The 23,962-nt window shown below is 41.5% G+C and overlaps 2 protein-coding genes across 3 annotated transcripts; one reads left to right on the forward strand and one right to left on the reverse strand.

The window, feature by feature from the left end:
* The first annotated feature begins 8,187 nt into the window (after window positions 1-8,187).
* On the forward strand, window positions 8,188-9,945 carry CDKN2AIPNL (CDKN2A interacting protein N-terminal like). Of its 2 annotated transcripts, XM_053464144.1 has the most exons (3): window positions 8,189-8,459; window positions 9,201-9,300; window positions 9,587-9,945. In XM_053464144.1, exons 1-3 carry the CDS (start codon window positions 8,269-8,271, stop codon window positions 9,596-9,598), a joined length of 303 nt encoding a protein of 100 aa, XP_053320119.1. In that variant the 5' UTR covers window positions 8,189-8,268; the 3' UTR covers window positions 9,599-9,945. The 2 variants fall into 2 exon arrangements, with proteins under 2 accessions (XP_053320120.1, XP_053320119.1); XM_053464145.1 differs by lacking the exon at window positions 9,587-9,945 and having other exon boundaries at window positions 8,188-8,459; window positions 9,201-9,312.
* A 2,002-nt stretch (window positions 9,946-11,947) lies between these two features.
* UBE2B (ubiquitin conjugating enzyme E2 B) lies at window positions 11,948-23,380 on the reverse strand. The gene is made up of 6 exons (XM_053464143.1): window positions 23,201-23,380; window positions 20,305-20,385; window positions 17,049-17,074; window positions 14,017-14,106; window positions 13,461-13,549; window positions 11,948-12,390 (listed from the first exon to the last, which is right to left on the reverse strand). Exons 1-6 carry the CDS (start codon window positions 23,242-23,244, stop codon window positions 12,262-12,264), a joined length of 459 nt encoding a protein of 152 aa, XP_053320118.1. The 5' UTR covers window positions 23,245-23,380; the 3' UTR covers window positions 11,948-12,261.
* Window positions 23,381-23,962: the final 582 nt, after the last annotated feature.

Genomic DNA, 23,962 nt, shown 5'->3' on the forward strand with positions numbered 1-23,962 from the left:
TTAGCATATATTAGCATATTAGGAGGGGCTAATATTAAAATATATTGGCAGCAGGGTCTTATCTTTATACATATTGGCAGCAGGGTCTAATATTTATATATATTGGCTGCAGAGGCTAATATTAATATATATTTGCAGCAGGGTCTAATATTTATATATATTGTCTCCAGGGGCTAATATTAATATATATTCTCTCCAGGGGCTAATAGTAATATATATTGTCACCAGGGACTAATATTTATATATCGGCAGCAGGGTCTAATATTAATATATATTGGCAACAGGGTCTAATATTTATATATATATATATATATATATATATATATATATATATATATTGGCAGCAGGGGCTAATATTAATATATATTGGCTGCAGGGGCTAATATTTATATATAGTGGAAACAGGGGCTAATATTTGTATATATTGGCTGCAGGGGCTAATATTTATATACCGTATTTGCTCGATTATAAGACGAGGTTTTTTCCAGAAAAAAACTTCTGAAAAACCGACCTCGTCTTATAATCGAGGTCGTCTTGTAATCAGACCTCAGATCATCCCCCACGATACCTTACAATTCCATCGGCAGCCGCCGCCATATCAGCTGCAGCCACCGCCGCCTGTATTCGCGGCAGCCGCCGCTTCTGTTTTCGCGGCAGCCGCCGCTTCTGTATCCGCGGCAGCCGCCGCTTCTGTATCCGCGGCAGCCGCCGCCTCCGTATCCGCGGCAGCCGCCGCCTCCGTATACACGGCAGCCGCCGCCTCCGTGATCCGCGGCAGCAGCCGCCGCCTCCGTGATCTGCGGCAGCAGCATCCTCCGATGCGGCCGAATAACAGATAATAGATGCGCGGGTCACGTGGGTCGCGTTGTTCTCACATGACCCAGCTTCGTTTTTTACGTTTTTTGCCTTTGATTCTATGCAAATCAGTCCTACCTGACAGTCTGTGCTCCTGTTCACAATTTGTGAAGAGGAGCATAGACTGTCAGGTAGGAATGATTTGCATAGCTGGTTCAATTTGGGGCACAACCTAGTGAACTACATTTCCCATGATTCCCAGACCCCTTTAAGCGTGACTGAGGAGCATGGGACATGTTGATGGGACAAGTTGATGGGACGTATACCCACTGACAGGTAAGAAAGAAAAAAAAAAACACTATACACATGCAATAAGAAACCACCACATTACTACCACCATTCCCCTGTGTCATCGTGTAAAAGTGCGTATGAGTGAGTGTCAGATTTTAAAAGTGCATATGAGTGAGTGTCAGATTTTAAAAGTGCATATGAGTGAGTGTTAGATTTTAAAAGTGCATATGAGTGAGTGTCAGATTTTAAGTGTGTTTATTTTACAGATAATCTGGTTGTTATATGTTAATGATTAAACTATTTTTATGACAAAAACAGTGGTTTTGATTTTTTTCCCATTAGGGTCGTCTTATATTCAGGCCTTTTCTTTTTTTCCCCAATAAGATCCAAAATTTGAGGGGTCGTCTTATAATCGGGGTCGTCTTATAATCGAGCAAATACGGTATATATATTTTGGCAGCAGGGTATAATATTAACCCCTTAGATACCGGGACGCACCTGGTACGCCGTGGTTACATGGTAGCTGCAGGCCGGGAAGTACCAGGTACGTCATGTCAAAAAAATTCCCCCACATCGCCACAATCGTGGTGATAGCTGGGGCGCTGCTGCTGTCTGCCCAGGTGTCTGGGCAGACTAGCACAGCCACCCCGAGCCCGCCCCCGAGGCTTCGATCACTCCCACGGAGTGATTTTGTCGGCTCAAAATGCAAACCGGCAATGGCATTTTCAGCTGCCACAGGCAGCTTCAGGGAAGGGTGTTGTTCATTGATTGACCTGACACAACACTCCAAAAGTGTATTTAGGTATTTGTCCTGTTTTTGGAAACACCTCATGTCACGGTCAAGACTACTTGCCAAGCCGTGACTGTGTGGAGGGCGTGGGCATGAAGGGGTTAATAGCACCAAGCCTCTGGATTTACTAACTTCACCCCTTAACAAGACATCAGTTACACCAAATTAACCCCCAAATCCTGCCTGTATCCCCCCAGGTAGTCTGCCACCACTCACGATTTTGATACCGGATTCGTGAGAAATCCGAATTAGAACATCTATCTCTATATATATATATACACACACACACACACACATCAACCCACCCCGGGCAAACAACACATATATATATATATATCTTGTAGAACTTAATAACAATATGGTAACGTGTTCTCCTCTCTTAGGGTTCGTGGATATAATACTAGAGCCCAAAGACAGACTTGGATTATGAATATTTTAATAACAAAAAGACAGAGATTACACAGTGCCACAACTACAAAAACAAGACATACAAAAGAAAAATAAAACAGCAAACAGTTCTTAAAAACAATGGGACTTAAACACAGGACCCTCACTCACGAGTTTCTCCAATAAGTAGGCCTGTGGGAACTCTTTAAGTCCAGATGGTTTCTTATGATGTTGTTCCGATCAGAGTATATCATGGAGTTCTCCTTTGAGGTCGCTGCATTGTCCCTAAATCAGACTCTGTTTCAAGAAAACACCCCTCTGACCACATGACAGATTATATGACACCATCCCCAAGAATTGTTTCCCATCTTTGATGGGCCAATAAGTTATGGTGGGGTAAAGGTGATGGAAGCCCCTCCACCTAAGATAGGAATGGAATTCCTGTAACTAAGGACAGGGGAGGGCTGGCAGCCTAAGGCCTGGGGGGCAAGTCTAGTCAAGTGGCCCATTGCGCCACCAAAGCAGCTGCGAGCGACATTGAAAGCGGCCGTCGTGCAGCAGTCACTCCACCGGCGCCTAATGAAATTAAAGCGCCCAATAGCCATGCCTCAGTTTTTTATACCACCCCTTTTAAGACGTGGGCCGAAGATCTGAGGAATGGTTATTGGGCCTGACTGCCGCACAACGCAAGGGCGTACCTAGAGTATTTGGCACCTGTGGCAGATCCTGTATGTGGCACCCCTCCCCCCCCACACACTTTAAAACTGCATAGTTTCTATGGTTTGGCAAACATTGACAGGGGTACAGCAAAATTGTTATCATTATATACTGAGGCACACATTGACAGTGGTACAGCAAAACTGATATCATTATATACTTAGGGATTACACTGTACCACCGTCAATGTGTGCCTATACTTTGAGCCAGACACTGACAATACTGCGGTACATATATATACATATATATACTACATACTAAGCCAAACATTGATGTGGTGTAGGCCTAACACTTCAGTGACTGGCTTAGTACATAGTAGGGATGCACCGAAATGAAAATTAACAGCAATCACAATCCTATCATGCCCAGGTTCTAGCATGTACTGGCTGACTTAGCATGATAGGCATGTGATTGCTGTTAATACTGTTATTGAATTTTTCTGTCCAATTTTGGTATGTAATTTACTTTTAATAAAAGTGTTGTTAACACACCACAGTTGGACAAAAAAAAAAAAAAATTGATAACAGCAATCACACTCCTATCATGCCTAGACAGCCTCCCTATGCCATGCTATTCCCCCACACTTCCATGCAATCTGAAACTCTCATTCAGAAACATTCATCATAAACTACAGCATAACACCCATCACTATCACACACTTACTAATATTTTCCTACCTTTCCTCTGGCACTGTCACTTTTCCTCCTCCTCTTCAGTGTCTCGTCCTTCCGGTGCAGAGAGCGCGGAAGATGGTGGGCGTGGCTTCAGTGTTGTGCGCCGGGATTTGACATCAAGTCCCGACGCACAGCCACAGTTGCCGCGCGCATCGTTTTTGGAGGCGTGCCGGCACCCCTCAGTGAGCGGCACTCCAGGCGGACCGCCCCCCGCCAGGTACACTCCTGGCACGGCGGCCAGTCCCGGTGGCAGCCACTTAGTTTTTAATTTTGCGGCTGCCATGAATGTTCGTCTGCCGGCCAGCCCGCCGGCCCGGGTACAGGGCGGCCTGGGGGGCAATTGGATCCCGGCCCAGCCCACCCCTGACTAAGGATCCTTATCTGTTGGGCCATGAATCACCACAGGGGTCCTTTGGGAAGATGACACCTCTAGCCAGAACAGATACAGAGGGGAATGCATAAAGAAACACATTAAATCAACCTCAGATTAATTCATTGAATGCTTAAACAAAGAAACTAACCACCTCTGCTGGGTTACCCTTCCATGCATCCACTACATTGTATGAGTTAATCATGACACCTCATATGCCTGGTATTTTCCTTTATTTTGACACTTACAGGGTTAAATATGAATGACGCGCATCGCTACTTCTAAACAAGATTTATTTTAAATGTGGTATGCCGAGAGCTGCGCCCCAACAGCGGCCAGAAAAACTGCTCAATAAAAGTATATTTTTTTTTAAAAGATGACATCCCAAAGTATTTTACTTGGGGCATTTTAACACTTTTTAACCATTTTAGTACCAGTCTGTCCGAAACATTACAGTAAAAAATCATTTTTTTTTTTCATTTTTAAACTTTTTTAAAAATTTTGGGGTTTGTTTTACTCTCTTTGGCAATGAGTCTCTGTCTCCAATTTTGCTGCTTTTATCTGATTTTTACATATTTTATTTTTGCCATTTATTGCCCCCTTTACATTTTTATTTATCCACATTGGTTTTCTCTTGTTCCTGACTCTTTTATTCCCATACGGTATGTACCTTTCACAGTGAGAATTTAAGATATTCTTAAAAATCTCCCATTGAGTGTCTGTACTCTTGTTTTCGAGGACATTTTCCCAATTTACAGTGTTAAGGGCTTCTCTTAGTCGATCAAACTTTGCCTTCCTAAAGTTCATAGTTCTTGTGGCTCCTCTAAGAGTTCCCTTATTGAAGGACAAGTTATAATGCATCATATTGTGATCACTATTTCCTAGATGCCCCCTGACCTGCACATTAGTTACTCTGTCAGGTCTGTTGGTTAATATTAAGTCCAGTAGGGCGCCCCCTCTGGGCGGGTCCTGTACCATTTGGGACAGATAATTATCCTTACTTATAGTCAGAAACCGGTTTCCTTTATGAGATTCACAGGTCTCGGTTTCCCAGTTTATGTCGGGATAGTTAAAGTCCCCCATAATAACCACCTCATTATTAAAGTTTATTTGCTTTAATAATTGATCTTCTGCTGCTTCCATTATATTTGGTGGCTTATAGCAAACCCCGATCAGTATTTTATTATTTTTCTTTCCATATATTTCTACCCATAATGACTCCACATTATCATTTCCCTCACATATATTCTCTCGCAGTGTTGCCTTTAGGCTGGACTTTACATAAAGGCAAACTCCTCCCCTTTTCATTTTTTTTGATCCTTCCTGAATAGACTATACCCCTGTATGTTAACCGCCCAGTCATAGCTATCATGCAACCATGTAGGAGTGATCAAAGGGCTTGCAGGGGCTCTTTTTTGCTGTTGCCGGTTTGCTGAGGAGGGAGCAGGTCACAGTCCGTGACTGCCGTTGGCTTATCCACAGCCTGCTGAGAGACTACTCTCTCAAGGACAGTCTAGAGGCTGAAGACTAGCCCCATTCTCCTCGGCCCCCTTTCCCCCAGGTTATGTTCCACTAAAGTGCTAACCATACGTGCCATGTCTGGGAATGTAATTGTACACGGCTCCTACTGAGCTTTCCGTAAACTGAAGTCGTACTGTAACGCGTACTGTAACTGCGTCGCAGTACTGCTTATCGACTATCTGTACCAATATTACTGTTCTATGTATTCCTGCTAAAACAGGCTGATGTCTGTTTTATCATAATCAGTTTTGTATAATAAACTTAAATACAAAAAAGCAGTGCCCTGTACAAAACGGATCTTGGAGCGATCAGGCAGCGGGGGAATGTCCCTAATCCAGGGCTCGACAAATCCCAGGCGTCAGGTCGCCATGGCGACAGAGAATTTTGTCCTGGCGCCTAGATTTTGTCAGCCTCTTACATCCAGAAAAAAAATGTGGATGTAAGAGGCTGAGTCACCACACGGGGGCGCTGCTGCTGCTGTCTGCCCAGGAGTCTGGGCAGACAGCGCAGCCACTCAGAGTCCGCCCCCGAGCCTGAGATCCCTCCCACGGAGTGAGCCTGTAGGCTGAAAACACGGTTGCTGCAAAACCAGCAATCGTGTTTTCAGCTGCCACAGGCAGCTTCAGGGAAGGGGGTTGAGTGTTGATTGGGTCCCCACACAAGTGTGGGGACCTGACCCAACACCCCCCAGCTGCCTGATCGCTCCATGAGAGCGACAGTAAAGCGTTAACCCCTTCAATGCCGTGATCACGGCATTTAGGAGTTAATTCCCGTTTTGTACTGGGCTCTGCTGCTGGTGGTCTGCCTGGAAGCCCAGGCAGACCAGCAACAGCAAAAACGAGCCCCCACAAGCCCTTTGATGGCTTCTGTAGGCATGGCAGCCTACAGCAGTCATCAGAGACTCCCCCCTACAATGGCTGGTCTATGGACCAGCAATTGAGTCCCAGCTGCCAGAGGCAGCTTCAGGGACAGGGGGTTGAGTGTTGATTGGGTCCCCACACAAGTGTGGGGACCTGACCCAACACCCCCCCAGCTGCCTGATCGCTCCATGAGAGCGACAGTGCAGCGTTAACCCCTTCAATGCCGCGATCACGGCATTTAGGAGTTAATTCCCGTTTTGTACTGGGCTCTGCTGCTGGCGGTCCAGGCAGACCAGCAACAGCAAAAACGAGCCCCCACAAGCCCTTTGATGGCTTCTGTAGGCATGGAAGCCTACAGCAGTCATCAGAGACTCCCCCCTGCAATGGCTGGTCTATAGACCAGCAATTGAGTCCCAGCTGCCAGAGGCAGCTTCAGGGACAGGGGAGAGGGTTCTTTGGTCTCCACATGAGTGTGGGGACCTGACACAACACCCCCCTGCTGCCTGATCGCTCCATGAGAGCGACAGTGCAGCATTAACCCCTTCAATGCCACAATTGTGTATGACACATTCGTGGCATTGCAGGGGTTAACATTTGTCCCCACAAGCTTGTGGGGACTAAATATCAGTCAATGCTGTGCTCCAATGGAACATCAGCATCGAAAGAGTTAAAAAACAAACATACAAAAAAAAACAGCTCAGGGTGCTTCCAGGTCAAACGCTGTGAGTTTAGTAAGTGGGCTGATGATGATCAGATCACTTCTGACCAACTGTTAGTTATAAAAAAATCCTGGCTCCTAACTTTTTTACCTGGCACCTAGATTCACAACAAATTTGTCAAGCCCTGCCCTAATCAACCCCTTTCCCTGAAGCTGCTTGTGGGAGGGATCGAAGGCACAGGGTCAGGGTGGCTGTGCTGGTCTGCTCAGACACCTGGGCGGACAGCAGCAACAGCGCCCCCACGATCACGGTTGTGGCGACGTGGAGGCATTTTTTGGGATGATGTACCTGGTACGTCCCGGTTTATCACATGTAGAAAAATGCCAGAAGCTAACTACTGGGCTGATATTTGGGGCAATATATCCTAACATTGCCACAGTGAAATTTTTCCATATTGTGAATTATAATAAACCGGGGGTATATGTGACACTACTGTACTTTTAATTTATTAGTCCAATGGACTAATTTGCAGTTATTATGCACCTAACGCTTATCTAAAACAAAACGCGTCTGATATAACACTTGCCTCAGGACAGGTATATGAATATATTTTGGGTTTCATTTCTCATTTGCTCTAACAAGAGGTAAAACTGCAAAAAATAAACGAAATGAACTGAATGGTGAAATAAATGACTTTTTGTCCCCAAAAATGCAGTTTCTGTAGGTAAACTAAATGAAAACATGGGTAATTGCAGATAAACAAGCAAATAGCAGAAAGGCTGAACGTGCCTTCGTCCTGAACGAGTTTCAAAAACCATTTCACGAAAAATCAGCAATCTAGAGCCCCACAGTGTACCTTCGTTTTCAATTTAGACCACTATACTCCATTTTGGCCGAATTCAAAGTATAAACATGTCGGTGTTCAATATTTATAACATTCATTTGAGTATGATCCTTGATAAACCACTAGTAATAGCGAAGTCAATCCAGTCAAAAGCGTGGGAATGCCTTGCAACGCGATAACCACGGAATTATTACAAATAGCGAGCGCACCGTTTACGCTACACGCTGCCTAAAATGGCTGACACTCGTCATCTACCATAGAGAGGATGGAAGACTTGGTTGCTTAGGAACGTCGTTTTGCGTGACCTCAGAGATATGCGACCGTACGCACAGGCCCGTTGTGCTTTTAACTCACTAGCTTATGAATAGTCCACTTAAGATGGCGGCAGAACGCGTTTGTCAGTATCAGAGTTTTTCGGAGAGCGAGAAGCAGTGGAAGGCGAGGAGATCGTTCATTTTGAACAACTTGGAACATTTTCGAGAAGACAGCGAGATAGACAGACTACTAGCGTTATCGATGGTTTGGGCTAACCACGTCTTTATGGGTTGTCGGTATGTGTATCATACTCTATTATGATTTATTAAGACCGTTCCGTTGCCAACAATGTAAAGTGTTACGTTTTTGTAAGGTGATCGCTGATGCACGATTTACTGCAATATCGCGAAAACCAAATGAATTGTGATGATTCGTGCTTTTATTTCCATTGAATAAGCAAGCAAGTTATCTATGTCTCGCAAGAATGTACTGTTGTAGAATTAAAGCTGCCAATATAATTTAAAAAAATGCAGATTAGCATTACTTTATTGTTCGTGATATTGAACCCTATATTGTTGTTAGTCATAAGCAATGAAGAAAGATGCGTGAGCAATGAATACATCTCCATACTCCTGACAGGTGTGGCTTTTTTTTCAATAAACTTTATTTTTGTATTAATTGGATTTCTGTGGATTCGTCAGTTGGAGACGCGTTAGTTGCTCGCAATTCTTTCTTTGTCGTTGTGCTGCGTGGTTGGGGACGCCACTATTTTGCCCCCTGCATCCACGGTTCGAACCACCCTTGCGGGATTTTTGCTCAGGTGATGTGACCAACCGCGCTGTGTTTTTCTATGGAGTTAAAGTGATGACATCACAATCCCATTTGTATACATACCCCCCAAATCTGCCTGCCTTTTTTTAAATTTTGTTTTTTAACCCTAGTTGATGTAAGATCTGGATGGATAGACTAGTTGGATGTCAATATGAATGTAAAATATTTGTCCGAATTGGAATTAAAAGTCTTGATTTCTCCTCCAGATATAGCCATGAACTCTTGGAAAAGGTTATTGGGATGGCAGAAGGGATTGAAGTAGAAGATGCTCCACAGTTTACCACTAGAGATGAAATAATGAAACAGGTAAGCAGTTAAAACGTACCGCCATGTCAAAGGGGGGGGGTTAAATATATATTTAACCCCCCCTATAACTGTGGTTATTTTTTGAAGGGGACATTCATGTTCAGATGTTCTAAGCATTATCCACAATAATAAACTTTACACCCACCTATGTAACATTACTTATTTTGTATAGCTTAAATGAAGGGAAAAACACTTAAATGTAATATGCTTTCTGATATTGCACACTGGTCTTTTTAGCGTGTCTAATATTGTACAGGTATTAACCATTTTTATCTTTTGATTTTAGCGCCATCGTTAACCACATATCAGAGATGCACAAGAGACTGCAATGCAGCCATTTTTCTGGAGGCTTTTGTTTTTAAGTCCGTTGACCTGGCGCACACTTGATCAACAAGTCTACGATTTTTTTTATAATCCTGCATTAAAACATTGTTATAATGTTCTTTATGTGCATATAATCACTGTTCCTTCAAATGCTCCTTTCTTACATTAAGAGATTTTACCGTTTTTCAGTGTATGCTTAAAATGTGTAATTTTATGTCACAATTAAATGTTATTTTCATTGGCTGAATATTGACTTTGTTTTTGCAATGCAATGACAATGTATACAAACCTTTACACAAACAAGAGCCTGCCATGCTTTTTTTTTTTTAAAAAACGAAATCTATCATTTTTTATATATTTTCCCTTTCCTGCCCCACTTACTACTTCAAACGCAGAGTTAAGGTCTATCCTATAATTATTGTACGATACATTATGTATGGTTGTACACAAACTAGTCAAAAGCCTCAGCTGCAGTCTCTTAGGCTGCAGTGTTAGGCGATGGGAAATAAAAGTAGAATTCTATTGTTTAGATGAGAACCCTTCAATTGTCCTGCCAGTATGTTTAAAAGAGCTGAAAAATGTATTGTGTGAATTGTCAAAAAAAACAAACAAAAAAACCCTGAAATATATATTAGGTAAGGTTACAGCTTGTCTGTAAACAAAAGCATACCTTTTTAAAAAGGGAAAACCTATCTATTGGAAATATTAAAACCTTTTAAAATGGATTACAAATAGCACTTTAAAGAAAAGGATCCCCATAAAGGATAGTTTTTTTTTATATCCAGTATTATAGCATGCTAGCTTTGTTTCACACATTTTGCATTGAAGGTGCTGTATTCCCATCCCATTATTCTTTCAGGGCATCTTACACACAATTGACAAGGCTGTGATCTGCCTTTTATAGATAAGCTCAGTCTATACCCCAACGCTCTAGAACAGGGGTCCCTAGCCACCTGGCCGCACGGCAGTGCCAGGCAGGTGTTTGTTTTTCATTTAGCCCTGCTGCGCACAAACAGCAGGGTGAGGGTCCAGATCGCCTTTAGCGCTGCAGGGGTCCTGGATCCGCCTCCCCGGCAGCAGTGCAACATACATTGGCTGCCCCTACTAGGCACCGGGGATTCTGGGGGTGCATTGGTAAGTTGGGGGGGCATAAGTCAAATCAGGGGAGCAGAGTGGCACAGTTTTATGTGCTTTTTACAGAAGGAAAGACAACCAGAGAAGTTGCAAATACTTCATTGTATTTTAAATTTAATAGAAGTAAAATGCACAATAAATGTAATGCACTTGAATCAAACCCAAAACACCTCACCCGCGGTCCGTGGAAACTTTTCCACAAAACCGGTCCCTGGTGCCAAAAAGGTTGGGGACCGCTGTTCTAGAACATTACCAAATAGAAGGTAAGAACATGAGTTTGGGTAAGCGGGAAAGCATCCACCGATACTTATGTTAAAACAGTGTGTGCACCAGGCACTAAACTAGTACAGAAGATTTTTATTGTTAATAGGTCTATCAACAGCATATGGCTAAAAGGAAAACAAAAAAACTGTACATTTTCTAAGGAGACTCTGTATATGAATTCTGCTTTAAAGAGCTGCAATGTAAAGTTGCCTTAACAACCTCACATGTAAACGCTGCTTTACTTTGCAGTCTTCAAATCAAAAATGTAACAATCACTTGGCCAAACCGGAAAAGATTAGATATTAATTCATAGACTTCCGCCTTAAGCAATTTAGGTCTGTTTTTATATATTATATATATATTACACAAATGTTTCTCTATAGCTTATTTCATATCATATATCATTACTTTTTGTTCTATAAATGTTTGATTAGGTGATCTTTTACAGCACCTGTAATTAACGAAATACATGGAGCAATGTACATAATTAAAGCAAGAATGCATTGTTGAGAAGTAAAACATGGGGTAGGGAATTAAACTAAAGACAGTAAACATTCTATTGTGATAATTTAACCTTCGAAAGCCAGGCGTCTCTACGCTTCAAGGGAAGAAAAAAAAGAAAAAGGTACTCTACGAACCCAGGGCCACAGGTAAGTGGCACTCAAGATTACTCCCATTGAAAATTACTCCCATTTTATGAATAAGCACCAAGTGGGAAATGCATTGTGTGTCTGCCTCTACATCTTATTTTTTATGATGCAAACTTTATGCAATAGACGGTAGTAATCTTGAGCGTCTCTTAACAGAGTTTCTTGTATGCCATTTACCAGTTTGTTATAAAATATTTAAGAACACTGCTGTTCTAAAAGAAAAAAGGTCTAATAAGGCAGGGTTTAAAAAAAAAACAAAAAAAAAAAAACCTCTATAGATTTACAAAATGTGTATATTATTCCATGAAAATGCCACATCAACATTAAACAAAAAAAAATCCAAACAGTATATATTACAAATGCAGCAATAACTTATTCCAAAACATGCATAACATGCAATAAAAAGTACATTAGTAGAGATAAACAAGCTTTGAAATTTTCCAAACAGGGAAGCAGGTGAGAATCAGGAACTGGAAAATTCTGAAGTCTCCCAACAATTTTATATGGAGCTCCTTTAAACTCGTGGCACTTGCAGCAGTCTCCTTTTTGTCTTTTGCAGGGTTAGGCTGTATACAAAATAAATGGTCTATTAAGAATCATTCCAACTTTGCTCAACAATAGCAGATACCCTTTTCTCATATTCTCGTTTGTTTTCCTGATAAAGTTGAGCTGCTTGACTGTTAGCTGGGCTGTTTGGGTTTGGTTCATCTAGAAGAGACTGGAACGATAAGATAAAACAAAACTAACCATATTGTACATATAATGTGAAACAAGCCATGTGAGGTACAAAATTACACATAGGTACCAATTGGTAATTTAACCTAAAAAGATTGAAATGCACAAACTAAGTAAGAAACATTGACTGTGTTCATCTTTATTTCCATGATAGTGATAGTTGCAACCCCCCCCTTACTGGCACCCCCCCCTTTTCTTTTTTCAGGGATCTCCACACATGAAAACAATTAAAAATACAATGGGTCCCCGTCCTTGTTTACTACCAAAAGAAAGGAATGATCACCCATACTGTGAATTTATCATTATGTTGATTGATATTTTCAATAGCAAATTATACTCTACTTCAAAGCCAATTTGCACAATAAAAGTGGAATCTTCTGGCATGGGTGTTTGAAAAACAAGGCGCGAGACAAAGCAAAATAGCTTTGTATACTTTAAAATCTTTTTTTTTTTCCATACAGCATTAAGTAATACGTTCTTAATCCTTTACATCCCTTTAAAGCTTTAATTTTACTTACCTACAGCTTTAAACACAAATACTCACCTACGCATGATTATCCTGCACTCAGACTCTTCCATCACGTTCTGAAAGCCTCTTGGAGCGTTGAACACTGCAGCGATGACATCAAACACAATGTAGTGTGCTACGCAATTGCGTACGGAGAGGACTTTTTTTTTTTGCAACACGGAGCCTCATGCAACGGGTGTCTGCCAAAATAGTAGCTAGTGTCCCATGCAATGCTGAAAAGGCAGCAAATTGCAGCCTTCTTTTCAGCAATACATGGTTTCACGCAAGGGGCTACTGACATCATTGGAGGTCCGTGCTCAGACCGAGAGATGTTTCGCTGGCGTGCCACAAAGACTGAAGAAATGGCAGCCTGGGTACACAGAGGGAACCAAGGATACCCACAGAAAACTCTAGTTGTGTTTTCTAACAGACTACTTCACCACCTAAGCACCCAACACTAGAAAACCTGTCTACAGAAGTGTACAAAAAACAAACATAAATAAAAGACCGTGCTTGGAAGACTTTTCCAAAGCACACTCACATACCTGAATAGAGGTTAATATTGACGAAACATCATAAGTTGGACTCCATCGATTCTGAAGAATATCTAAACATATGCTACCATCAGCATACACTGCAAGAAAAGCACAAAGATTTGTTGAATACATGATAAAAACTAAACACCGAGTTATGCTTGGACCCTTAATTGGGTTTGGGATGACTTGTTAGTAAAGTGGTCCTGGTACATTGTTAACGTATGGTTGTACACAAACAAGTCAAAAGCTTCGTATGCAGTCTCCTAGAATCCAGAGAGTTAGACCATGGGGAATAAAAGTAGAATTCTATTAACAGGAAGATGATCATTTTTCTTTGTGAACCGAAGAGTATGGCCCAACTTAACTACCAGTAAGCCTCTTTACAAAAGTATTTATTTATACTTTACATGCATACATACTATTTAACTTAATGAAAAACTAGCTAATTGATGTAAAACGGCAGAGCTTCGACTGGGTAAAACCAAAACAGAGGTGTTACTACAGCTTATGAAGAGAGTAGAACATTAGCATTAGATAATTAAAAGACCTTTTCAACAGATCTTACCGTTTGGATGGAACATTTTTGATACAAATCTAACAGTTGGAGGTTTATTTGGATACTCCTCAGAAAATTCTATAACAAGTTTAAATGTACCTATAAAGAGAAATTATCAAGGTTATCCAGTTATGTAATTAAAACATAAGATTAATTGAAAAGCATATTAATATTTTTAATGTTATAGAATACATTACAATACACAAATACTTCTGCCAGCCTTGCATTATTCAATGAGCATCAGGGGCACATTATTCGCAGTCACGAATTGTTCATTTTCCTTACTACTAGTGCAGAGCTCCCCAAAATTAAGCACATAAATGTCGTGATGGGAGTGCATCTATATGGAGGTCTCTGAATTACTATTGCCCTGTACATAAAAATCATCCCACAGGACACAGTTTGCTCACTGTCAGCTGCTGGAAATTCCAGATAATGTTTTGAAATGTGCAGAGCAGCTCAGTCAAAGGGTACATTTTTATGTAGAATGCAAATGGTCAGAATCGGCAGAATCAAGCACCATCATTAAATGGCCTCTTTTCTTTAACTGTCACAAAATGACATATTTGAGAAGTACCGTATTTGCTCGACCCAGATTATAAAACAACCTCCCAAAATCTGAATATTAATTTAGAAAAAAAAAAGAAAAAGCCTGAATATAAGACGACCCTATAGGAAAAAAAAGTTTTACCAGTAAGTGTTAATTCATGTAAACTATTTTTTTTTTTTAAATAAAAATATTTGTTTTTATTTCCTTTTAATTTCCAACCTGCCCCCCCAGTTATGCACATCTGCCCCCAGGCTTGCCACTCTGCCCCAGAAATGCCTTATACCGCCTATATGCCACTGTGCCCCATGATATGCCTTTTAACCCTCTAAATACCAATGTGCCCCATGATATGACTTTTAACCCTCTATGTGCACCACTCTGCCTCCAGAAATGCCTTATACCCCTATATGCCACTCTGACATTTAGGGGGTTAAAAGGCATATTATGGGGGCAGAGTGGCATATAGGGAGGTATAAGGCATTTCAGGAGGCAGAGTGGCATTAAGGGGGTTAAAAGGCATTTCATAGAGCACTCTGCTCTATAGATGGGAGGTCATATAGCAGGAGTGGGGGGGTATGGCTTCTGTTTTAGATCTGGTGTTCTGTAGATAGTAGGGCTGCAACTAACGATTATTTTAATAATCGATTAGTTGGCCGATTATTTTTTCGATTAATCGATTAATCGGATAAAAAAAACAATATGCAAATTTTTCGTTTATTTAATAAAATTTTAAGAACTAGATGTTAAAAACAACTTGCATTGTGCCCCCACCCCTTTGCACTGTGCCCCCACCCCCACTCTGCCCTGCATCCCCACCCCCACTCTGCCCTGCACCCAGTCTCACACCCTGCCCTGCCCCCCCACCCCCACTCTGCACCCAGTCTCACACCCTGCAATGCCCCCCACCCCCACTCTGCACCCAGTCACACACACACACACACACTCTCTCTCTCTCTCTCTCTCTCAATAGACATAAAGAGTACTTACCTCCGCTACGAACTTGTTCCACTTCAAACTTCATAGTAGACGCGCGTCACCTCCGTCGTCACGTAGCATGAAGAAGGCGGAGACTGCAGAGCGTGGAGCAGAACCGGGGACCGCAGGCGGAGGTAAGTAAAAGGAGCCTAGTGCTCCAACGACGAATCGATCACTCGATTAATCGATAACGGAAATCGTCGACAACGATTTCCGTTATCGATTATTATCGATTTTATCGATTCGTTGTTTCAGCTCTAGTAGATAGAGAGAGAATTCTGCTGTTACTGCCACATGGGCTAGGGGACAATAAATGGTGTGTAAGAACATTATTATTTTCCTCTGGACTTTGCCTTTAAAATAGCCTTGTATCTCTGGAGAGGTCAACTGCAACCCAAGGCAACTGCATACTTTACAGCCAAATGCAGTGTTTCTAGATGCCTTCATATCCAACTTGTAGTGTTTGATGAATGTGTGCAGATTCACAGGATTTTTTATTTATTTTTATTTTTTTATCAGGCCTTGGCATCCCAGGATGTAGCCATGGCTCCAGTAGAGTATGATTTGAAATCATGAGGTGGTTTGAAGGCAGGCTTGCTTGCATGGCAACCTAACTGTGGCAGTAAGCCGACCATTGCAATGTAAGCTTCATATCCCTTACATCAGGGCTCGACAAATCCCAGGCGCCAGGTCCCCATGGCGACAGAGAATTTTGTCCTGGCGCCTAGGTGTTTGTCAGCCTCTTACATCTACAAAAAATTGCCCCCCCCCCCATCACCACGCAGGGGCACTGCTGCTGCTGTCTGCCCAGGAGTCTGGGCAGACAGCACAGCCACTTCGAGCCCGCCCCCAAGCCTGAGATCACTCCCATGGAGTGATTCTGTAGGCTGAAAACGGAGTTGCAGGAAAACCAGCAATCGTGTTTTCAGCTGCCACAGGCAGCCAAACTTACCGGTGCTTCCAATTCCCCAGAAGTAGGCAACTTCCGCTGCAGCCGGAATGAGGTGCGGTTAGCAGCAGGGGCTGTCTGCGTCCATCGCGCAGACCTTCCCCGACTGTCAGTGAGAATTCCCTGCACCGGTGCGTGGAAATCTGATCTCTGACAGCCGGGGAAGGTCTGCGCGATGGATGCAGACAGCCTCTGCTGCAGCTGTCTAAGCAAGTCGCGTAGAAGTCTAGACGCTGCCCCGGCTACACACCGTGGGACTCAGAAGCACCGGTAAGTTTGGGGGGGGGGGCATAACACAGGAGGATCCAGGTCCCTTGCAGCGTTGCAGGGGATCTGGATCTTAGTCTCATAGTCTTTTGAGGTCTGATTATAAGACGAGGGGTCTTTTTCAGAGCATTTGCTCTGAAAAAAAACCTTGTCTTATAAACGAGCAAATACGGTAAATGTCCTATTTTTTTTATTATTATTAAACTTGAGCTCTGTTCATAAAGAGATTACAGAATACATTTTAAATTCATTAAAAGGGTAAAATAGCTAAAATTAAATAAATAAAAAAAAAAAACTTACCATCTTCAAATGGTGTTCCTTCTGGCCTGAAAGAGAAAAACAGAAGGTTGGCTGTAAGTTAACATTTAATGTATTGCACAGCAAGTGAATAAAATTTTTTTAAAAAAAGTGAAATTTGTTATAGTACTACACTAGTACACAAGTATATCACCTCATTTTGAGAGAAATGAGGGACAAAAAAAAGAAGCGATATTGCATGTAAAGAAGGAGTTAAACGTTAACCCTTGGACTGTGTTCTGAAGAGCTGCATTCAGGAGATCACACAAGGATTTTACTAACTATTTAAGTATATGTTGTTTGAAAATTCCAAGATACCCTTATAAAAGGACACTGCATTTCACCTACCATTATGTTACCAAAAGTATTGGTAGAACACGGATGTCTGGTATGGACAACAAAGGTTAAATGCACCATCAAGAGAAGCCATTCACCGTTGCTCATAATTTTACACTTTTGTTATTTCTCCTTTACACAAGGTGACCTCTCCAGAGATACAAGGCTATTTTAAAGGCAAAGTCCAGAGGAAAATAATAATGTTCTTACACACCATTTATTGTCCCCTAGCCCATGTGGCAGTAACAGCAGAATTCTCTCTCCATCTACAGAACACCAGATCTAAAACAGAAGCCATACCCCCCACTCCTGCTATATGACCTCCCATCTATAGTACAAAGCCTGAGAAACAGGAAAATGCACAAATAATGCCACTTTATTAAAAAGCAAAGAAAAGGGAAAACATTTACCGCAACAAACGGTTTCCCTAGGGTTCTTGTGGCACCAACAACAAGGATGTAAAGACTTGAACAACCCAAGGCAACTGCATACTTTACAGCCAAATGCAGTGTTTCTAGATGCCTTCATATCCAACTTGTAGTGTTTGATGAATGTGTGCAGATTCACAGGATTTTTTATTTATTTATTTATTTATTTTTTATCAGGCCTTGGCATCCCAGGATGTAGCCATGGCTCCAGTAGAGTATGATTTGAAATCATGAGGTGGTTTGAAGGCAGGCTTGCTTGCATGGCAACCTAACTGTGGCAGTAAGCCACCCGACCATTGCAATGTAAGCTTCATATCCCTTACATCAGGGCTCGACAAATCCCAGGCGCCAGGTCCCCATGGCGACAGAGAATTTTGTCCTGGCGCCTAGGTGTTTGTCAGCCTCTTACATCTACAAAAAATTGCCCCCCCCCCATCACCACGCGGGGGCACTGCTGCTGCTGTCTGCCCAGGAGTCTGGGCCACTTCGAGCCCGCCCCCAAGCCTGAGATCACTCCCACGGAGTGATTCTGTAGGCTGAAAACGCAGTTGCAGGAAAACCAGCAATCGTGTTTTCAGCTGCCACAGGCAGCTTCAGGGAAGGGGGTTGTGTGTTGATTGGGTCCCCACACAAGTGTGGGGACCTGACACAACACCCCCCTCCTGCCTGATCGCTCCATGAGAGCGACAGTGCAGCGTTAACCCCTTCAATGCCGCGATCGGGACAGGGGAGACTGTTCTTCGGTCTCCACATGAGTGTGGAGACCAGCCCCAACCCTCCCCTGCTGTCCGATCGCTCCATGAGAGCGACAGTGCAGCGTTAACCCCTTCAATGCCACAACTGTGTATGACACATTCGTGGCATTGCAGGGGTTAACATTTGTCCCCAAAAGCTTGCGGGGACTATATATCAGTCAATGCTGTGCTCCAATGGAACATCAGCATTGAAAGAGTTAAAAAAAAAAAAAAAAAAAAAAAAAACAGCACTGACCTGGAAGTCCAGGGTGCTTCCAGGTCAAATGCTGTGAGTTTAGTAAGTGGACTGATGATTATCAGATCACTCCTGACCAACTGTTAGTTTAAAAAAAAATCCTGGCTCCTAACTTTTTTTAGCTGGCGCCTAGATTCACAACAAATTTGTCAAGCCCTGCCTTACATCTTTGGTCTTGGTAATATAAGTAGCGAGGCAGTGCTTAACATGCAAGGAATTAGAACATTATTCCAGAGCTGTCGGATTTGGACAAGATTAAGGCAACACTGGTTTGCTGGTTAAGCCTAACCGTATTGGAAGCCTTAGCTCTAAAAAAAATGTATTCATATAGAAAATAGCATAAGGCTCATGCACAGCCAGTGCTTGTAATTTTCAGATTCTACGAGCAGATGAGTTTGCCACCAAGAAAAGAGTATTACAAGTTAGTGTCCTTATATTGGTAGACGCCAAGGTTTCCTGACGTAAAGCATTAAGGACAAGTTGCAAGTCCCACTGATCATGTGTAATGGCAGTCACTCCAAGAGCTGACCAGTAGGTTTTCCTAAACCCAGCTGGGCTCTCCCATTGCTTCCCCTGGTGGCTGGTTTTATTTATTGCAGTCGGCAATGCAGGGCAATGGAGCCCTGCTTGCTGATCACATTTTGATTAACACAAACAGATCAGGAGACTGGAAACAATTTGTTTCTCCCATTACAAAAAAAAAAAAAAAAAAAAAAAAAAAAAAGGAACAGTGCTAAAAAATAATATAAAAAAAATATATATATTTTCTAAATAAAAGTCAAAAAAGTGCCCAAGTGCCCCTCGGCCATTCTATAAGAATATAATTACCAAATTGGTAAACAACAGTACTAGATTGTGCCAGGATAACAACTAGAATACATAAAAATGACTAATGTACAGAAATTATGCCAAAAAAAACAAACAAACAAAAAAAACCTCTAAAAAATGGCAGAAGACGTCCTTAAACAGCTCAGCTTACTAAGCAGCATATGCAAATATAAAACCGTTTTTACAAACTTATTTTTTGCATCATCATTTATACAAAGTTTCATTGGTCTTTAAGAGAGCGTAAGTGATGCATAAACACAAAATATAAAATGTTATGACACTAGATGGTGTTCAATTACATTTCTATTCAAAAACATAGGTCTAGATGTTAATACAGTAAAGGCATTTAAGCAAGCATGGGATAGGCATGAGGCCAAGCTAGATATAGGATAAGGGCAGGTACCAAAGAAAAGTACTCAGAGGTTGGGCAGACTGGATGGGCCTACTGGTTCTTATCTGCCGTCACTTCCTATGTTATTTCTACATGAAAGCTTGGTATCTTAGTTGGGAGAGGGAGATATATATATACACAATGTCAAAAAATGCAGAGTATTGCAGAGTATGCGGTGATACCTTTTTTTTATTGGACTAACATATTTTAAATACAAGCTTTCGAGAGTTATCCTCCCTTCATCAGTATAATTTATTTTGTTCTGTAATTTTCAAATACAACTCACCCAAATATAACTGCATTCCAGACCATGATATTGTTCTCAGATGGTGCTCCACTGACTCCAACCGGAGGATCTTCTTGCAATCTGTTAAACAGAAGCCGTTTAATATCCTTCAGAATGATCCCACAGAAAAATAGACCCACCATCAATCTGCACTTTGACATTTATTTAGAGCAATGAAATCGGTCTAGAACACACCAACAAAACAATTTAAAGCCTACAACTACACTGTTTTTTGTAATTACTTCCTCCAAGCCATTGCAATAGGGGGTTTACTCCATGCAAGCAACTGGCTTCACACTGAGAAGAGGATGAAGAACAAAAATCCCCTGGTTGATCAATTCAATCATCAGTACGTTTTGGGATTTTTAACACATATACATACATACATACATACATATACATACATACATACATATATATATAAAACATACATGCCTGTGGATATCCATCCGCTATTCTGTTGTTGGGGGCTGCCAACCTAAGACACTATCTCCCTTGACAAGCTTTCATTCTTGGAGTGTAAACATTAAAGGGACAGTCTAATGTCCCAGACACCCTTACTTTGTGTGTACTGTGATTTCATTGGAAGAATGAATTTTAAATGCGGTCATTACTGTCCCACTGGGCATTAAGCTGGGGTTGGGAAAAGGAGAAAATGCATTCTGCAGAATCCCCCATGCATTTGAAAAACAGACCACACACCTGTCATATGGATTAAAGTGCATTTTATGGCTAAAGTGTCCCATTAAAAGGTGAGGGACTGATGACAAAAAAGGGAGAAAGCTGATCAGTGACAAAATCAAGCACTACCACGCCTGTCTATAATCATGGATTTGTTTATTGAACTAGCGGCTTAGCATAGCTGCCGTTTCCATGGTAACTAGGAACTTCTGCTTGTGTCTCTGTCTTTCTGCTATCAAGGCAACATTTCACTAACACAAATACTGCTCAAGTAATTAAAGGTGCTAACCCAAGGCATTTCATAATATTAGAAAGTACTGCTTAATGTAAAGGGGAGAAAGAGAAAAAAAAAATCGTCTTGTTATGCTTATCCACAATGCTTTATCACCTAAAACTGAATATAAAGTTATAGCAATACTAAAGGTTTCTTTGTTTGTCCCTCCACTAAAAACATTCTACAATACCTTCCACTTCTTTAGATTAACTAGCAGATTCACATAATAATATGAATATATAATTTTTTTTTTTTTTTTAAACTCGGTTCACTAGACCTCTGCTCTCTTACGTTTCTAGCCACTCTTAAACAAGACTTAAAAACTTAACAATCAGAAATGGTTGGGTAGACTAAGACAAAGTAAACGACAGGATAGACTTCCCTGGAAATAAGATTTCAGCAAGAAATTACATCCAGGTGTGAGTTTATTTAATAAGTACATACGACAGCAACATATTTAAACACTCATAATGTAGAAGGAAAAACCTTGAGTGGAACAGCAACTTTAACTGCATGTTTATTGGGAGCAGCATATGGTTTATCCATTCCTAGTGCTATTCTCCATTGCGAGTTGGTTCATTAATAAAACTGGTACTGTTGGGACCATAACATTGCATGGAGGCATGACAGATTATTTTTTTTAAAAGTTTTCTTTGGGGCACCATCATATTCTGCAGTTCTGTACAGTGGGTAATCAACAGATAAATGCCCATCACGTAATTTAGATTTACAGAAGAAAAAAGTGACAAAGGGCCCTAATCACAGCGCTACAAAATTTGGCGACACTATATAAAACAATAATAATAATAATAAGAATAAGAATAATAATAATAAGCACGGACCAAGAAGATATGCATGGAGTTTCTCGTAAAATTACACAAGGAGACTCTGGGGACATTTCCATTTATTTCTTCAAAACATTTCTTCAAACATTGTGTTTGACAGCCTACAGCGTAAAGCTATGTTACATCACATAAATCTTCTGCTTTTTTGGAGGTACTAAAAGTTGCTATGGTCCTGTAGCTTCTGATATCCATATAGCCAGATATACAATGTAACAAAAGGTAGTGTTGGTCAACATTAAGTAAAGAAGCCCTAGTCTGGTAGGGTAACAAACAAAAACAGGGGTGTTCATTTCATCATTCTTGGAGTGCCCGTTCGTTTGGAATGACACATCCAATATAAGTGTAGCATTGACATAGACGTGCGCTGACATGCAGAACTCTATTTCACAAAAAGAACATTAAAGCCAAGCTAAAATTGGCAAATTCACAGAATTCTTCCATGCCCCAATGGTTTTATTTAGTTAAAAGCATATAGCCAGGCAAATAACTCCATAACTTTATGGAAGAATACACACACAAAGCATTAACACAATGTTTCTATAACAGCGTACATAACCAATGATAATATTCATAAACTATAGCACACAAAAAATTAAAAATACTTCTCTTGCCTTTTTAACAGTACCCTATGCAGAGGTATGGAAGGTTGTGTAATTCAATAGAAGTGACCCGACCAAGGCCAGTCTCGAATGCCACTGGCCAGGTGATTTCGTTCCAGACATCTGTTTTGGGAAACTTCTAGGAACTTTCTAGTACCCCTGGCCTCAATGCTAGACATCACCCCATAAACCATGTTTGCTCTATACTTCTTACACAATCAATCAAGAAAAATGCATAGAACTCCATGTAAGTGCGTTTTAGATTTCTAAAAATGACACAAACACACAGACAGACAGACACACAACCTGTCATCGTCTTCATTACAGAATGACAGAAAATATCAGGTGTTAACAGGTCACAGGCACTCTTAAGGTAACACATGGATTTAAGTGTTTATCGTCCAGCCACTAGTTCAAGGGTACCATCCGTTTTACTCATACAGAAGTCCTCCTAAGGAGGAGACATGCATATGTAATACTCTGTATTTATTACTAACCTCTTAAAGTCCCTCATGAGCCTCCTCCTAGCCGGAGTAGACATGGCTCTGTTTAACAAGCAGACGGAAGGAGAAGCGAGGGACGGTGGTTGTAAGAGGCCCAACCGCCTGAACTGGCACCGGAGACCTGGTACAAACAAACCTCGATGACGTTTCACAGCACCCAAAAAGGGCAGGACAGAATGTTCCACCAGACTGTACCACTACTTGCAAAATGGGGGTTTCAAGTTACATATCTATAGATAGGCCTGGGAAGCCCGCCACGATTATTTATGTATGACTATTTACATTGAGCTATATGGGTTATTGGGCAGGTGGGCCAAGTCCGAAAAATGTTTTAGCGCTAAAACCAAATATGGAGTGCACGTTGTTGATGGCCCAACCCCTCGAAGCATGCAAGCTACCGAGAGCGAAAAGTGAAGGGTAAACGTTGCGTCAGATCACGTGCTTTGTAGATTGCGTGTCTTTCGCGGGGAGAATGTTGCGTGCTGGTGTTGGGGTAATTGTAAATCTGAAAACAAAATAAACGTGCAGACTATAGTTAAGTATATGTGACGTGCTTTCAGTGCTCGTAAACTCTGGATTTATCAAACGCTAAGGAAATACGGGACAGCTAAACGTAATTCCCAAAACGGATTTAAAACGAAAATATACTCTCTTAACCCATTCAGGACCTGTTTGGAGGGTTTTTCCCACCATGTTTGCGCTAGATGACCACAGCAGTTTTGCTATGTCTTTATTCAACTCTAATTGCCTATTAAC

The sequence above is a fragment of the Spea bombifrons genome, chromosome 4 (assembly GCF_027358695.1).
Source record: "Spea bombifrons isolate aSpeBom1 chromosome 4, aSpeBom1.2.pri, whole genome shotgun sequence".
Classification (NCBI taxonomy): Eukaryota; Metazoa; Chordata; class Amphibia; order Anura; family Pelobatidae; genus Spea; species Spea bombifrons.

Excerpts from the sequence above, each read along its gene's own strand:
- CDKN2AIPNL (XM_053464145.1), top strand. The coding sequence starts at position 8,269 with ATGAATAGTCCACTTAAGATGGCGGCAGAACGCGTTTGTCAGTATCAG. Across the intron at positions 8,460-9,200 it reads CACGTCTTTATGGGTTGTCG|ATATAGCCATGAACTCTTGG; the intron begins GTATGTGTATCA and ends TTTCTCCTCCAG.
- UBE2B (XM_053464143.1), bottom strand. The coding sequence starts at position 23,244 with ATGTCTACTCCGGCTAGGAGGAGGCTCATGAGGGACTTTAAGAG. Across the intron at positions 13,550-14,016 it reads AAAAATGTTCCATCCAAACG|TGTATGCTGATGGTAGCATA; the intron begins GTAAGATCTGTT and ends CTTTTCTTGCAG. Across the intron at positions 12,391-13,460 it reads CAATATTAACCTCTATTCAG|TCTCTTCTAGATGAACCAAA; the intron begins GTATGTGAGTGT and ends TTATCGTTCCAG.